The sequence below is a fragment of the Chrysoperla carnea genome, chromosome 5 (assembly GCF_905475395.1).
Source record: "Chrysoperla carnea chromosome 5, inChrCarn1.1, whole genome shotgun sequence".
NCBI lineage: Eukaryota > Metazoa > Arthropoda > Insecta > Neuroptera > Chrysopidae > Chrysoperla > Chrysoperla carnea.
The window spans coordinates 19,574,385-19,585,643 of NC_058341.1; the positions used below are offsets into that span (position 1 = coordinate 19,574,385).

The 11,259-nt window shown below is 29.2% G+C and overlaps 2 protein-coding genes across 2 annotated transcripts; one reads left to right on the forward strand and one right to left on the reverse strand.

The window, feature by feature from the left end:
* Positions 1–1,600: 1,600 nt before the first annotated feature.
* On the reverse strand, positions 1,601–6,708 carry LOC123299758 (piwi-like protein Ago3). Its single transcript, XM_044882093.1, has 3 exons — positions 6,483–6,708; positions 3,237–5,759; positions 1,601–2,566 (listed from the first exon to the last, which is right to left on the reverse strand). The coding sequence occupies exons 1-3, from the start codon at positions 6,558–6,560 to the stop codon at positions 2,480–2,482; spliced, it is 2,688 nt and encodes an 895-aa protein (XP_044738028.1). The 5' UTR covers positions 6,561–6,708; the 3' UTR covers positions 1,601–2,479.
* A 1,976-nt stretch (positions 6,709–8,684) lies between these two features.
* Positions 8,685–11,037, forward strand: LOC123300635 (transient receptor potential channel pyrexia-like). The gene is made up of 6 exons (XM_044883232.1): positions 8,685–8,812; positions 9,184–9,382; positions 9,582–9,946; positions 10,075–10,226; positions 10,480–10,609; positions 11,015–11,037. The coding sequence occupies exons 1-6, from the start codon at positions 8,794–8,796 to the stop codon at positions 11,035–11,037; spliced, it is 888 nt and encodes a 295-aa protein (XP_044739167.1). The 5' UTR covers positions 8,685–8,793.
* The last annotated feature ends 222 nt before the right edge of the window (positions 11,038–11,259 follow it).

Consider the following 11,259-nt stretch of genomic DNA (forward strand, 5'->3'; position numbering starts at 1 on the left):
AGGCACGAAAATACCCGGAAATGATTGAAAGACTCAATCATTTAAATTTGGAATATTCTAGATCACTCTTGGAAATTCTATCCTGGAATGTAAAATATTCTTTAAAATTCTTGAATATTCTAGATTATCTTAAACTTTCTTGAAAATTCTCATAAATAATTGTTAATCTCTGAACATTGACTTTAGTATAAAACTATAAAGTCAATGTCTCTGGACTAAACTTAATATACTAATTATATTTCATATACATGGTATAAAAATGGTATACGATTACATTCTCGAACTTATAAATAGGGAAAATTTTAAATAATAAAAATTCATTTATAAAAAAAATATTTAAATTCTTTATTATAAAAATTAGTTAACATTTCATCGATTTATTTCGTATTAAATTATTACTATTTTAAACTCTATTTCGTGAACATAAAAAATAAAATACGAAATTCTCAACAAATTTAATCAACTTATTTTACGGTGATATTGTAAATTGGAAAATGACATATTCTCAAAATGCAATATTGTTAAAAATAGAACGTAAAAAACGCAGTTTCTCGAAATTATCAATTTTTAAAATTATTTTAGTGAAAAAAGAAAAACAAACTTTTTCTATGCATTTTGAGAACGTATCAGTTTTCAATAATACGATATCTAAGAGTATAGTTCAACGCTGTGATAAAAGATTGCATTATTTGAAATAAATTATTTTATTTAGCGGTACACGCATCCGAAAAAAGGCGAACTCGTTAGTCGAAATTTAATGATGATTTAAAATTTGCACAACTCTAAGTGCACGAATGTAAATTATACGAATGCGCATATCCTTGTCCATATTTCAAGTTGTTTTTTATCTGTTACTCTGTCACTGACCAGCAAAATAAATATACTAGTAATATTTTTTAAGAAGGAGCTTCTTGGTTCAATTAGAGATGCTCAATTTTTCGCATTGAAATTTAGAATTTGTATTTGTTAGAATATTTAAAGCAAATGAACAACGAAAGAGTTGGGGTCGATTCACTTAAACATAAAATTCGGAATTGTAGAGAGCTGACGCAGAAGCAGCTTAAGTAGGCTTGTTTAAATTATCAGTTTGGTATCCTTATTCCAAATACATACAATATTTGTTCGTCATAAATCGTAAATCAAAGTCAAAGTAATACAACTAATTACTGTATAAGTCACTTTATTATTCAAAATATTTTATTTCACTTCAAACACGTTCACCGTAGTCTGTATTAAAACCCTGTTCTGATTAATCAATAATTCAGTTTTCAAGTCTACCAATACATCGTGGCCACTGTTTTCCCAAAATAAAATTACCTGACTTTTACAAGTTTCCAGGTTGAATAATTCAAAATTTCCTGTACAAATTATTACTTTTTAATCGCTTTCAAAGAAACTGGAACGAAAATTTTACAAATAACGAACAGAGAAAATCATAACATTAAATATGATTTAAGATATTACAATCACATGCGCCATATTTTTTAAATAATTCATATAGAAAAAATATTACAAAAATTTTTTTAGAATTTTGTTACGAAATTAATTTTCAGTATAATTTTAATTCCCTGACATTTCCAGGTTTTTCATCAGTGGCTACAATGTAGATTGTAGCCACTATGCAATAAGAAACTATTTCAATTGTTACGAACAGTTAATAAATGATTAAAACTAGAGTTGAGTGTTTTATCCAAACTATTTTACCTAATTTTTGAGTTTGGGAGAATGTTTTCAACGTGTTTGAAGTTTTAACTTAATTTGCTTAGAAATAATCAAAAGGTAAAAATACCAAAATATTCGATAATTATTTAAACTTAATTTATATAACTTTTGTCTCTAACGAAATGTACTGACTGATGTCGGAAACCCAAGAGCATTTGAGTTAAAAATAGAAATTATTTTCGCATTGACGTTTAATTGGTTTATTATATGCCAAAACTGCAACGCACATTAAAGCTCTATTTTCAGTTTCAAAAGCCAAGTGGTATTGAGTAAGTTCTCGAGAATCCAATTTGCTAATTTTGATTTTCGATGAAGCCAACCAAATGAAAACGAACGAAAAATAAACAAATGTTATATAAAACGCTCGTGTGTTTCCGACTTGAAGTGAGTTAAAAATGGAATACTTTGATATATTTTAAGCTTCTTGCTTCAAGAGCCGGCAGGTTCAAGTACGCAATATTTGATTGTTACGTAATCACATTGTAATCTTATTTCTACTTATTTATGTAACAATCAAATATATATAGTCACTCTATATAACAATAAATTAACGAATTATAAAAAAATAAGTAATTATAATCTTAAGATGAGAAACATGAAAAATCAATTTTGAAAACTCGAATCATATAAAAACTATACATATATTTGTTAATTCTAATTCTTTAGATCTATTTTTATTGAACACAATAGCCTGAGTCCTAAAACGTCATAATTCTAAATCGTTTAAGTATAAAATAAATTTTTTTCTTTGTTTTTCTTACAAATAATATAGACGATCAGCTAATTTTTCACTTGGCACCTTGTGTATACTTTGTCCTACCAAATATACTAATTTATGGGCATACTGAAACAAAATAAAATCAAATTTTTTATCGATTGTAAAGAAACGAATTAAACACGCTTAAAAAGGAGTATCAGACAAAACTTATTGAATTCAAGAATTAACATCTAAAGGTAATCTTGAATTTGACCTTAACTTTCAGAATTATTAAAAAAGGTAAGGGATAAAATAGCTTTTAAAATGTGAAAACTGTATGGTGAAAAAAATTTTAGAAACATTGTAGTGAAGAAAAAAACAGTGAGATCAAGAGAGATGGAAGCTATAAAACGATGATTTTACTTTTAAACCCAGTGAAGTACGCGAGTATCAAGCTAGTACTAGAATAATAATTTTAAATATTCCAATACTCTTACTTTTTGGAATTAAATAACTATTAAAACTTTGAAAAAAAACCTACATTTTTATCCCTAATGAAAAATAATACACTCATCTTAGTCAACGCTGACACGTGACCATATGTGATTTATGAAACAACATTTTTACTATCAAAATAAAGGTTTGTACAAGTATTCAACTTATTCCGTTAGATTCCTAAGTGAAATTCAAAGATGATTGGGCTAAAATGTCCCAAATTGATTATAAGGACACATATGAAGTTACTGTTCCTCGTAAGATACTTTTCAAAATACCCCACAAAATCAAAGAAATAATTATTATCGGAAAAAATACTTACTTGACAGGGTGCAGGTACACGTATTGTTCCAGACCAATTATAATACAAATGACACATTTTAAATGTCAATTTTTGTACATGATCTACACTGAGTTCACTTTGGTCTTGGACCACTATGTAATGTGTTGGGGACACTGTACCCTGTCGGACATGTTGAGGTACCAAGAAAAAATCATACCAATCTCGTCGAGTAATTGTATGATCAATAATTGACCCAGGTGGTGGATTATTTTCATCATTCTTCAAAAATAATCTAGTATTAATTCTTTTTTGTACTACAATAAATGTTAATTTTGGTATTTGTTCTGGTTTTGAGGCACTAGCCATAACTATTTTGATAGCATCCATTAATTGTGGTATTTCATATTCTTGACAAAATTTCAACTGGCCATCTCCAACACCATCCCGATATATGAAAATATGGGAAGGCCATTCCCCATTAACATTATAAAATTCTTTTAAAGCTGAGCTAAATAATGATTTTAATGCGTAACATAATTCTTCGCCTCTGCTTTGATAATTACATTGGCTGTAAAATCGGGTCATTTGTGGATTAAGTGAAGCCACAAATCCAGCCACACTCTTTCCTTCACTTCGCTGAGCGTCATGATAAACATCAATTCCACAAATCATCCAACGATTTTTTGGTAAATTCACCGCCCATAATTGCCCTCCAAGCTTACAATTCATTTGTAACGCAATTTTTTGTACCACATTTCGTAACCGTTTTGGATTACCTAGTGTTCGAGAATTGATCACTTGTGAGGGAATCGGTTTATCGGCACAGCAAATTTTTTTAATTACCGAATATCGATCGTCTCTTTGGGTAGGAACGATTATTACAATAATTTGTACATCAGGTGCAATAATTCGATTGAAAGCATCCACATAAGTACCAGTGCTGTCATTTTGTAAGCAAAATGTTTGTGGCGGACATATTCGAATACCCATTGGACCACAAACTTGTAAGATCGTATCTTTAAAAGTTTCGGCGTTTCGCTTGTCTTGTGGAGTAAAAATTATATACCATTTTTGAATGTCTATAGCGGAAATGACTTGAGTTTGAGTTGAAGCTCTAGTCCAATCAGCTTCCTGTGTCCCTCTTACAGATCGCCCTCCACCAAAAAGTATAGTCTCCGGTGCTAAGATCCTCATTTCCAAGTCGATAGTACCTGAATCAATACTTAGGCCCCACGAATTTAATAATTCTTGAGATTCACGACTACTTCGAACGTTCTCTAAAAATTTTTGGAGCGCTACTTTTCGTTGATTTGGGGTAATGCGGGTGTACATTGCAACATCTTTCATCATCGTAAAATTACTACGCATTTCGTCCGTTAATCCTGTCATATAACATAGTTCTGGGATGAGGCATATAAGTTGGTCAACTTTTTCAGCTGAATTTCCCATTCGACGTGATGCCCGATTTACTAATAATGGCTGTTGTAAATCTTTAATCTCCAAGCCATGTTGGTTTTGATAATAATCGACATAAGATGTTTCTCCCCCGGTACGATTTTCAAAAGTGCAAGTAGGATTTTTATCCCAAAGAATATCATCGATGCGATAAAGCTTATTATTATATTTAGTCAAAACTGCTTGACCAATTAGGGCTTTGGTAGCATCTTGTTGGAATGTTCGGGCGTTGCGATTTAGAACACAATTCGTTAAGTAACTTCGTACCGTATCGGTACGCAGAACTCGATGGCTACAATCGATACATAACATAATCCCATCTTCGTACTCATCTACAGCGGTTACATATCCCGGCCATATTTCTAGCTTATGCTGAGGAATTCTATGGGGTCTTGATGGATCAAACATTTGTCGCCCCAATTGTGCGAACTGTAAAATTTTAAAAATACGTCGGAACATAACGTTATATAAATGAATACACTCCCCCAAACGTTTTTTACGTTTAAAAATAATCGATACTTCGATATCCGAATCGTTGATCGGATGTTTTCCAGTAAATTTCGTTGTGCTATCGCTTAATTGATCGGGTAAATACAGCACAACACCGTCAAACGTTTTAGGACCCTTTAAAAATTGACCCAAAATTTTCGATTTCAATCCACGATGATCGATTTCTGGGTTATATCGCACTTCGTATTCGTATACTCCTTTTCCTGGTTGTAAATTCAATCTTATATAATTCGCGGTAGAAGGAACGATTGCGTCAGTTTTCCCCGGTATTGCACGTTTTATGACTGGTTCTTTTTCCTTTGAAGAAGGTAATACGGTTGATGACGATTCAACAGACCGCGGTGTCGGTGGAATACTTGTAGAGGTAGAGGTAGTTGGTTTTTCTCCGGAGCTTTGTGTGGAAGAAGCTGATATTCTCGTTGCAGCTAATTTCTTTAAAAGCGACGATGTGGAAATCCCACTCGTAGAACTTGCAGATGAAGTTGGTATTGCTGATTGATTTTTGGCTTCTCTTAATTGCATTAATTTTTCAATATTCGAAGCCCGACCGCGACCAACTCGAGGTAGGGACGGTGTTGATTCTGTTGATTCATCTTGCTACAATATTACAAATATTATTATAGAGATTTCATTTTATTCATTTAGAAATGCAGAAAAGACGTTTAATAATTTAGAAGTGGGCTTCAAGCCGTTTCGTATCGAATTACAAACTAATATACAAAGTTTAACAACTTAATAGACTTAATTAAGTCTTAACAGTTCTGAAAATGTATTCTTTATATCTGTTTTATACAGGGTACAAAAACTTTTCTTATAAAAATATCAGCAACTAATATAATCAGCAACTAAACAATAAAGTAAGCCCAAAAGTTGTAAGCTAACCTCAAGCTATTTTACATGAAAATTTTATTTCATGGACACAGCAAACACAAGAAAATAATTTAGAAATCGATTGATTTAGTTAATTATTAATTATTTTTATTCGACAGGATTTATTTAAAGTTCAGGACTAATACAAAATGAAAAACGTAAATCGTAAAAAAATAAATTAAAACTTTCTGTCTTAAAAATAAGACACAATAATTTTATTTTAATATGAAATAAATACTAAAATATTTTACTTTCAAGAAGCCACGTAAAAATCATTTATATTTAGAAATAAAGCCTTGTCAGCTAGAAACTTAGAAAGTGATTTTATTAAAATTAAAAAATATAAGACAATGTATTAAATTTTTTAAACAATTTAAGTAATGCCAAAGGTATAATCTGGCAGAATTAATACGATTTAGTTAGAGAACCATTTATAAAAAATAAGCTCACCTGTTGTTTTTGTTGGTTTTCTTTTTCTTTAAGAGCTTGATACAATCGAGCTCCACGTCCTAAAGGCGGATTAGACATTTTCCAAAATCTTCTAAATTAAACTAAATTATTAAAAAATATTTCATTGTTTTATTTTTAAATGTACTTTGAAAAAATAAAAAATATGGTTATGTTAAATTTTAACTTGAACATGAAAAACAACAAACAACCATAGATGCGTTTATCAGTTTATTGCGGTGTGAACAGTGTTGCCAACTCTCAAAATTTTTTCCCCCTAAAGCTCCAACCAAAAACCCCTAAAATCCCCTAAAATACAATTGCTGCGAGATTCCCTTAAAAAAAAAAAAAAAAAAAACATTATTATAAAAATATAAATAAATGTTATTAATAAAATAAACAATTAAGTATTATTACATTAATTACATAATCGTTTATAAATAATTAATCAATAATCAAATACCAAATTGAATTATTTAAATAATATAATTATTCGTTTTTTAACCTGAAAACCTTAAAAAAGTGAATATTCGAAGTTGAAAAAAAATCCCTAAAAATACCCCTAAAAATATAACACCCCTAAAAAAACCCCATTAGACTTTTTAAACCCCTAAATTTGGGGGGAAAACCCCTAAGTTGGTAACCCTGGGTGTGAATTACGTGGGTGCCGTGTGGTGGAGGTAGAGAAACAAATCAAAATATGTAACTTAAAACAACGTTGTCACATTTTAGTTTTTAGAGCTTAAAAATTCTAGTTTCGTTTAATGAGAATAAGAAAGTAATTTAAGTATTACTTATTGTTGCTGTTTACTTATAATTATGCATGCGATATTTACATCATGGTCTATTCGATTATTTTTGATGTAATATGCTACATACAGGCGTAAACTAAATATTGACAAATATCTTGTCTAGTAATCTTAATTAAAGAGAATTGAAAAAAATCACGAAAAAAATACACTCGAACCACGACTTCTTGGATTCATGTCAAGCGCCCTACCAATTAGTGTATTCGAGTGTATTTTTTTCAATTCTCTTTAATTAATTTAAGTAATTAATTGCTCCTACTTAAGAACTTAGTTGAACTATTTCTTAAACCTTGAATACACACTTTGACTGGCTTTTTTTCTGTAGTTTGAATTACTTTAAACTTATAAATCCATAGTATAAGTTAAAAATAAATTTAAATGTAACATATAGTATTTTTATCTACGCTCGTACTACTTTTTCTACTTATTTTGGGTGGGTTAATTAGTGTATAATTCTTATCTCACTGCTTTTCAACAAATCGAATTAGCCAAATTACTGTCAAAATCTAAACTAATAACAAATTACTATAGTAATTAATTAATCTTATAAATAATTCGGGAAATAACAGATTTAATTGCTTAAATATCTTGTATCTATTCCAGGGACTAAATCAGTAAATATAGTCTATATTATATTCCTGCCCTTCATTATGTTTATATCCTGTGCCCATCATAGTTGAATATTTTTGAGTTGATCTAAGGATATTTATTGAATATTTGTTTGTTAATATAAGGAACATTTTTGTCTTTTTTATTTTTCTTCCTTCTTATTACGTTGACCAAAGAAGATAGGAATATAGAATAGGGAAGAAGTAGCCCATAAGAGCTAGTGAAAATCGTAGTATACGAGTTTCTTTCAAACTTAGTAGTTAATAGTGATCCCCGCAAAGTTGTGAAACTTAAAAGGTCGCCCCTGTAAAGACAGATTAACTTAATAGTTGATCGTCTCAGACTTCAGAAGTCACTTACAATTATATTTCTGCTTAGTACTTTTCCTCTATCCTACTATCCTCTTTGACTGTGACTTCTAGTAAATATTATACCAGAATATTAAATATTAAACCAGAATGCAAACATAAAAATACCTACTGTCTCTGATTTGCATTAAATTATATGCCTCTTGAATACAAAATCGCGATAATAGCCGTGTGGCTTTATATAATTTATCATTTTACCTTATTACATTTATAATGTGATAAAAGGGTTGTAATAAAGAGATTTTACCTCCATTTTTATCAATCATTCTGGAGTTGAAGTGAAGGGAAAGGGGCTTTCAGAAGCTTAACAGACTACTTAAAAATCTTTCTTTTCTTTGGATTGCATTTTTTGACAGTTGTGTAAATAGTCTTTTGAAATTTTTATACCAGAAATTTAATTAGAAATGAACTTATTTAAACTAAGTTATTGCCTTTTTTGACATATTATTTCGGAAAAAAAATTTATTAGCAATTAATTTTAAGGCATCAATTTTATATTCAATATATATAGCTTAAAAATATTTTACAATGCCTCCAAAATCCCAACGTAAGTGACAATTTTATATTATCTTTTATCTATTATCGATATTACCATAAAATTGACGATTTTATGAAAAAAATGCGAAAAGAGCTATTTTATTTTATAAAAAAGGAAATGTTAAAACATGGGAGAGACAAAAATAAAATGTATTATGTTGATCTATCGATTCCATCCTACAAAGACCAAATATATAGTTATTTACTAATTTTATAAGTCAACTTTGACACCCAAGAAATACATTCCAGCAGGTTTAGCAAAAATTTAGAGGTTTATTTCATTTTCCTTAGTCGATTTTTGTAACATCTACTGTAACTTACTGTCTACTCGATTTAGCTAAAATTTGGATTATAATTAAATTTAAAATTTAATCTTTTTAGAAGTTTTATTTAAAGAGAAAACGCCATTCAAATTTAAATTTCCAACTGTTGAATTTCGTAGAGCTATTCGATGTGGTGACATTCATACAATCGAAAAATGTTTGGATGTAGAAAGGGTAAATCCAAATGCATTATTTGTGGGTAAACAAACTGCTCTACATATTGTAGCCGAACATGGAATGTACGAAATTGCTAAAAGGTATACGTTAAAATCAAATCCGGAAACCAACACTATCCGTTATTGACCTGATATATCAGAGTATATCAGTATTGAAGTAGTTTTAACAGTGATAAGAAGGGATACAAAAATTTTGATAATTTGCTTATTTTTGAGCTGTCTTATCAGCCCTTCTGCAGAAGCATCTACAATTAATATAAAAATACTATTTTCTTTAAAGACTCTTAGCAAACAGAAAAACCAAAATCGATCCAGTCTCTTTACATGGATTCACGCCATTGATGCTTGCATCGCAAGTGGGCAATATACAAATGATGCAACTGTTATTACATTATAAGGCTCAAAAAGGTAAACAGGATTTTCATGGACGAACAATATTACATTGGACTGTATTACAACGAAATTTGTATGCAACATATTTCCTATTAAGAAATCGATTTGATCCAAATGTTATGGATATTTATGGACATACTCCTCTTTATTTAGCTGCAACAGTCATAGCTAATTTTCAAATAGTTAGAATTTTGTTAAAATATAAGGCGGATCCATTAATGAGCCATTGTCCAAATCTCAATTCATTTTTTGGTAATTAATTTTTAATTTTTACGAACTTTCCCACTTACGGTTTAACTCAAATCCGAATTTAAGCTAATTCGGATTAACCGAAGTCAGTCTGAAGAAAAACATTAACAATTTCTTTTTTATTCTGATAGAGTTATGCCTGGTTGCTAATAGTAAAGATCATGAAAATATTCTTCGCTATATGTTAAGATATATTCCTAATGTAAATGTTGTGTCTGGAAAATTTCGTATGCAATGCGCTCTTCACATGGTTGCTATTACAAATTATTTGCCAATAGCAAAGGTATTTCCATTTTAATTAAAAAAGAGATACTAGCTTTCTTATTTAATCTTTCTAAAGATGGGAAAAAATGCAGTAGTAACACATACACACTGAAGCTAGAATTGCTTTAGTAAAATTCATAGGCTGCGTTTATATCCTGTTGCTGAATTTTCCACTAAATTTTATGAAATTATGATTAAACCATGAATGGGCCTTTGTCCTAAATTTTTTTAAATTTCTTAAGAAAATATACTCATATTGTTTAATTTCATAGATTTTACGGGATAAGGGTGCAGACTGTTTACAAAAAGACTTAATTGGGCGAACACCTATTGATTTAGCCACAGCCCTAAATAATCGTGAAATGGTTTACTTTTTAACCCACTATTCGCCTGCGGGTAGAGGTTTGTTTGTTCATGTTTCACCATCTTTTTTTATAGTCAAATCGCTTGGGAATTTTAAATAATAAAAATATTTTTTTTAGAAATAAAAAAATAATAAAACTGATGAAAATGAATGAAAAATAATTATATTTTAATATGCATTTTTTATTGTGCTATTTTTAATTTTACATCAATAAAATACATTTATTATATAGATTACTACAAGAAAATTTATTTTCATTTACTTTTACCCATCTGAAAACTTAATTTTATGTAAGTTTTCATTAATTAATTTTAATAAATTATTATTTTAAAATACTAAGTTTATAAAAATAAAATTTAATTATATTTTTAAGTATAGAAGTTAAAAGATTTTTCATTTCAAAATAGTTTAAAATATCATTTCATTATTTTAAAATATTTCAGTTAGATTGCGTTCAGAATTATAGTAACTAAATGTAATTGATTTTACTTCTTTTCTACCTTACAGATAGTATAACCGTGATAGATTATAAAAAGAATTAAGTGAAAGTATTTTTACTGATAAAATTTTTTGCTTTATTTAAAACTTCGTTCAAAATATTCTGATTCTGAGCTTATTCAACTTTTCTAAATAATAATAAACGTTAATCGATACTGCTGAACGCACCCAATACTATCATTTTCTTTTA

Excerpts from the sequence above, each read along its gene's own strand:
- LOC123299758 (XM_044882093.1), bottom strand. The coding sequence starts at position 6,560 with ATGTCTAATCCGCCTTTAGGACGTGGAGCTCGATTGTATCAAGCTCTT. Across the intron at positions 5,760-6,482 it reads AAAACCAACAAAAACAACAG|CAAGATGAATCAACAGAATC; the intron begins GTGAGCTTATTT and ends GTAATATTGTAG. Across the intron at positions 2,567-3,236 it reads GTGTACCTGCACCCTGTCAA|TATGCCCATAAATTAGTATA; the intron begins GTAAGTATTTTT and ends ATTTTGTTTCAG.
- LOC123300635 (XM_044883232.1), top strand. Across the intron at positions 10,227-10,479 it reads ATTATTTGCCAATAGCAAAG|ATTTTACGGGATAAGGGTGC; the intron begins GTATTTCCATTT and ends TTAATTTCATAG. Across the intron at positions 10,610-11,014 it reads CTATTCGCCTGCGGGTAGAG|TTAGATTGCGTTCAGAATTA; the intron begins GTTTGTTTGTTC and ends AAAATATTTCAG.